Source organism: Desmodus rotundus, chromosome 6 (genome assembly GCF_022682495.2).
Source record: "Desmodus rotundus isolate HL8 chromosome 6, HLdesRot8A.1, whole genome shotgun sequence".
In the NCBI taxonomy this organism is placed as follows: Eukaryota; Metazoa; Chordata; class Mammalia; order Chiroptera; family Phyllostomidae; genus Desmodus; species Desmodus rotundus.
In genome coordinates this window covers 99230902-99236901 of record NC_071392.1, presented here as the reverse complement: position 1 = coordinate 99236901, position 6000 = coordinate 99230902, and the positions used below count along the sequence as shown (strand labels likewise).

At 48.4% G+C, this 6000-nt stretch overlaps 1 protein-coding gene across 8 annotated transcripts in view; it reads right to left on the bottom strand.

The window, feature by feature from the left end:
- Positions 1–204: 204 nt before the first annotated feature.
- BCAS1 (brain enriched myelin associated protein 1) overlaps positions 205–6000 on the bottom strand; it is a 79599-nt gene continuing 73803 nt past the window's right edge. For all 8 annotated transcript variants that reach the window (XM_053926381.2, XM_053926380.2, XM_053926383.2 and 5 more), the window contains one exon: positions 205–4004. In XM_053926381.2, the coding sequence (XP_053782356.1) occupies positions 3932–4004 (73 nt within the window). In that variant the 3' untranslated portion in view covers positions 205–3931. The remainder of the gene's footprint in view (positions 4005–6000) is intronic.

Genomic DNA, 6000 nt, shown 5'->3' with positions numbered 1-6000 from the left:
CACCTCTTCCTGTCTGCCTGGCCCTAATGGTAGTCACGCTTCTTTCGGCCTCCAAAGTTGGGATGGCCTCCTTGTCTGTTCCGCTGACCCGGCACCTTTAACACTGGTGCCCAAATGAATTTCCCTCCGTGAAGCTACTTGGCACGAGCTAGGTTCTCCCTGACCGGATCCTACGAGACACAGACCCTGACACAAGAACACGGATGCAGGTTGTTTATTTGGGAAGCGGTCCCAGGAAGTACATACAAGGGGTGGGGTGTCCATGAGTACGTTACTGCTGGGGGCAGCTAGGGCTCTGTGTTGCTGGGTACCCTTGTGGGAACATGGAGAGGACACCTCAAAATCGTCCCACTGAGCAATGAATGGGGAAACCGAGCTATTTATCTGCCATCATCCATCCTTCCCTGGTGGAGGGAGGCCCTGGGGGCCTCCGACTTCAGGCACTTCCAGAATGCCCTGCATACGGGCTGCACAAATTCCCACAGCCCCTGGAGAAAGCCACCGAGAAGGAAAGGGAATAACAAGGAGTCTTTGAGGTGGGAAGCTGTTGTTGCTGCAGGTGAACTCAGGGGTGAGCACTCACAGCATCTGCTACCATGGCAACCTGGCTAATACACTGTCGTAGGTACATACAACCAGGAAAGCCAAAGGCAGTCCCCGTCCCTGAAGTGGGACTTGAGTTTAGAATGGGATGGATACCGGAGACAAATCAACATTTTTCCCCCCTTCTCTCCACCCTCCTCTCTCTTGTTTTGGATAAGCCAGTCAGACATCTGGTTACCTGGATGGGGAGAGACTGGGACACAGTTTAAGGGTGTCCCAAAGACTGGGAAGTCATTCAGCCTGAGACAGAGAACACATCCATTCTACCTTGAGCAGGTGTCCCCTGCACCTCGTCAATGATGCTTCATGAGCACATATTACTTGCCAGGTACTACGTGTACACAATGCATTGTGTCCTTACTTAGGAACTCTCTGAGCTAAGTACCATTGTTATCCCCATTCTACAGATGGACAAACTAAGGCTCTGAGAAGTGAAGTAACTTGCTGAAGATCGCACAGCCTTGGTCACAGGTGTAAATCATCTGAGCGGACGGGGCCCAATTCGCATTTATGGCCCTTGGAAATAAGCATTTAGGTATCCACCTAAGGGCTAAAGCCATTTAGAAATTTTATGTAAGTGGACATTTCTTATGCCTCTTTGAAGAGGCTTAGAAAGAAAATAATTACACGTTATTTCTAGTGGAGAGTTCAAGTCGCTCAGTGACTCCTAGTTGAATTGAGTTTGTATGAGATCTGACCTGCAACCAAAATACAGATCTGAGTCTGTCACTCTCCAGCTCAGATCTCTCCCGTGGCTCCGTACTGGCCCTGGGAGAAAGTTTAAAGTGACTAAGGGCTCTTTCCCACGCATCCTCGATGCCCGCCACCCTCCACCGTCTTACCTACCCTCCTGCAGCCTCACTCCAGCCTCACTCCAGCCTCACGGAACTACTTGCTTTTGCATTCTCTTCCCTGGGAACCCTTCGGCTCTTCTCTGTGCTTCCTGAGTTCCACACACCCTGCACTGACCGCTCTTACACTGTATTATTACTGTCTTTTTGCTTGACCGTCTCTTGCACAAACATGAACATGTGCCTTTAAGAGCTTAGGTTGAATTTCAACCTGGGCTCTGCTGCGTGTGCCCTTGGGCAAAGTTGCTTTCCCTTTCTAAGCCTTCGTTTCTTCATCTGTAAAATGGGCAGACAACAAGGTAATTCCCGGGGTGCACAATACCTGGCACAGAGTCAGGTCCCATGTTAGCTGTGGTCTTTGCATCTTCGGGGCTGGTTTTTCTAAGCTGACGTTCAGTGAAGTGGTGGTTCTGCCCTCATCAGTGGCTTTCAAATTTTCTCCTACATCAGAACCACCTGGGCATGGTTCTAACCCCAGCGTTTTTGACCTAGTGGGTCTGGAGTGGGGCCCAATAATTTGCATTTTTACCTAGTTCTCAGGTGATGCTGACCATTATTGGGGCCACACTGGGCCGGCCACCTGGGGAGGGTGGATGTCTGATTAGAGTAACTGAACACTTGGACTTAGGATAAATTCATACTAGAGGCAACTCAGTTCCCAGTGGATGTGGCCATAGACTATCGATCTATCAATTTATCCATGCAGCCGACATTTATTGAGAATCGACTATATCCAGGTCTTCCATGATTCTCGGCCCACCCCCATCAAAGATAAAGTTGGTTGGTTTGTTTTCCCATGCCTATCAGCCCAGTCTTGGAAGACGCTTAAGGAAGGATAATGTGATTGCAAAAACTGAAGTTGGTGTTGTTACAAAGCATGTAAGTCACCCTCACCAGCCTTCCCTCCCACATCGCCACACTCAGCTAACTAGAAAGCAAGCGGCTTGACCTCTCAGTTCCCTTCCCGAGCAATGGGATAACAATAGTGCCTACTTGGAGTTGCCGTGAGCATGGAGGGACATGGAGCATGCTCAATTTAGCCCCCTTGTTCTAGTTTTCTTCATTAAACTGACTGCTTTCTGGAAGTCAATCAACAAACACATTCTTAACAGTTGCTTCGGCCCAACCTCCCATTTAAGCAATCAGGGAAAAGGGCCTGGCTAGAGATTATAGGACCCCCTGTCCTGGAACTCCCCCATGTGGCCAGATTTAAACACAAACGTCCTCCTTGAGATTAAATTAAGTAATGTGCTCCTTCCTGGCTGTCATTATCAGGAAGGCAGCTGGGGGCCATTTTGTCAAGAGGTAATCCTTTGGGGAGGGGCGGGGAAGCCATACACATGCAAGCCAGGCCCCTCATAATGAAATGTAACAAAGGAAGCAATTAAGTTCAGTTAGGGGCATACAGCTTTAAATTAGATAATGCATTCAAAAAACATTCTATGAGCTGTGAAGTGTAATAACCTAAGTTATTATTATTATTACCCTTATTTCAGTGAAATTGCATGGGTTGCCCTGTCTGCTGTGGCTAGTTAAAGGGCCAGGGGAGGGAGAGGCTCCAATGAGTCGCTTTCTGGGGAAGGCAAACAGAGGTGAAAGGGTTAAACTCCCCAGAAAACCAATTTATGCAAAGGGCCTGATCCTGACTGGCATTCAGGCCAGTGCTAAAGATCTGAATTACAAATGTCCCGAATTTGTTGCTCAGTAAGTGATTTCTTTTCTCCCTAATGGAGCGCGGCCTTTCCGAGGGCTTGGCCACTTTATTTCCACTGTGAGAGCGAACAAGATCTAGACCCTAGAAGAGCCTCATTCTACTCACCACGGAAACTGCCTTTTCAAGAGGCTTAACTGGGGACCTGGGGAGGGTGGGTACCACCGAGCCTTCCTGTCTTACATTTCTGCAGAGCGCATTCTCTGCGTCTGCTCCTTGGGTGAGTTAATCATTGAAATCGCCTTCCTGCTCTGGAAGGAAGGTAGGCTAGCCGATTGCATTTTTTAAAGCTGAAGATCAATTTGGGGCTATTTGACATAAGACGTGACATTTGTCAGGTTCAGCGAGTAGAAATCGGCTCCCTCCCAGGCTGTTTGAGAAGGAGCCAGCAGGGTGCGTTTAAAGAGCCAGGGGATTCTAGCCTCTTGGAATCTGATTTACATCTGGGCTGTTTGCAAACAACCAAGGACAATCCAGCCACAGAGTGTGCGTGTGTTTAAATCCCCGATAATTTGTTTAAAGAGCAGAGGGTGGGGTTTACAACAAACACATGAGAACTTCACTTTTTCTTTTTCCTCCCTTCGGGGCATTTTTTTGGGGGTGTGTTCCCTTCCCCCAAGTGATGACTTCATGAAGGACCTAAGGGCTGCTGAGAACAACTGTGGTGTAGAATAAATTCTTATACGGGTATCAGTGAAAAAGTCACCGTCAGCTGGAACTGGAAAGCGGCGGTGTTTTGGTTTTTGTGTTCCCAATGGCAGCCATGTCAGCTCAAGAGCTCAATTCTTGGGAAAGGCCACTTCTTCTGGACTTTGGAGAAGACACACTTCCGTGTGCACCTAAAAATAAATAAGCAAACAAGTCAATGAGGATGCAGACTTGAGAAGGGCACTTTGCCCCTTCCCCCCCAGGTCTTAATTTCTCTTTCAGTTTCAGGCGGTTTTAAGGCTTGGCTGTGGCACTTTGGCTCTTGGAGGAACTGGAGCCCCTGGGAAGCCCGTGCCCAGAGCTCTCCTGAGCTCACTCAGGGGTTTCTGCTCGTTGTCACTCGAGCTCAGCACGAGCCATGGAAATTAGTGTTGATTGTAAATGTTCAGGAATGGGCTCTCACCTCAAAAAAAAAAAAAAAACCCAAACCAAAACACAAAAAACCACCCATAAAACAAACCCCACAAAACTCAAGAATGGAATTATACCTCACTTCTTAAGCTACAGCTGGATATAGAGTCCCCCACATAAGTCAGCTCTGCCTTCAATGCTCAGGCCTTAAAAAAACTGACAAACAAGCATGTTCACGAAAAGATCGCTCTCCTTTTTGGCTAGGAGGATGGGAAACCAGTTACAGAAACTGTTGGCATGCTCTGCAGGGAAATTCTCAGCAAAGTACCTCTTTAAAATTTTTTTAAAAATTTCTTTCTGGAGAGATGGGGGATGGGAGGGCTCCTTCTGTGTTAGTGACTCAGTTCCCCCTGTGGTTATTTCTCATCAGGGCCGAAAGCCCCAGGGCCCAGTGGGGTGAAACTTGCAAATGACATTGTCACCTTTCCTCATGGACTGCTGTGGTTCAGGCCACCCCCCCTGGTGTTTTGAGACAAAAGAGTAACCAGCTGTCTGGTTCCCTAGAATGTCCCCAAGCTCCGTGGTGGCAATGGCCCATGTCTGAGGGAAAGTCGCTGCTCACCAGGGCTTCCCCAAAGGGCTTTGTCCTGATTTGTGCCAAGTTAAGCATTTGGACACCAAGCGGCCTGAGGTCATTCTCAAGTGGGTGAGTCAGAGACACTGAGTAATCTCCAGGTTCAGGCGAGGACCTGAGGAGCTAGCTAGACTGCCAGGGAAACACCCTGGTCTTTTTTGAAACCCAGCATCCACAGGCCCCAGCAGCCAACGGCCCCCTCATCTGATTTTGAGAGGTATCTTTTTTTTCCTCTTCCCCTTTTTCCAAACACATTTTCTAAACACCTTGTTGCCAAAGCCATGGTTTTATTTGCCTCAAGTGCAGACTTAGGAGAATATATTGAATTTATTTCCGATCGATGTGTGCTAGATCACACGTGATGGATTTGTATGAGTCACTGAGCTTGTGGGTCTGTTACAAGCAGCTCTTTGTATGTGTGTGAGTGTGAATGTGTGCACGCATTCATTGATCCCTGTCTGCACTTATGTTTACAGTATAAATGTGAATCTGTATGTGTGTATCTGTAGCGGACACGCCCACGCTGCAGACGTTCTCTGGCTGCTAAGGGAGCCCAGCTTCTCAGCACATTGGAAGCAGCTTGCCCTTCCCACCACCTCGCAGGGTGGCCCCTGACTCCCCAACAAGGGTACAGAGGCCCGCCCCCTTGGCTGAAGGAAGCACCGGCTGGGGGTGCAATTCGTGCTGCAGGTCCCCAGGGGATCAGGCAACTCCACTGCAGCTGAGCCCGATCTCTGCTCAGCTCCTTCCCAGCCCTGTTCTCTTCCTCCCCTTTGCATTGTGAGCGCCCCTCAGCATTTACAGGCATCGGAATGAACCCATCTCAGGCTCTGCTCTGGGCCGCCTGGCCCAAGACAGCACTTTTTACATAGGTGTGCGTGCAAGTGCAGATGCACACGTGCACACTTTCGTATCCGTGTGTGCCCACATACAAGGAAAACGAGGAGGGTCTGGGAGACAAGACGAGCTGGAGGAAGAGCAATGATTTTTCTTTTTTTTTAAACTGGGGAAGATAAAGGCATCTCAGTCATAGGATATGAGAGACCTGCTTTAAAAGTGGAAAATTAAAAGATGCTTTAGATGTAAATGTATTTTTTTTATTAAATCAGAGAAAGATACAAGGTACATGTTATCTGTCAATC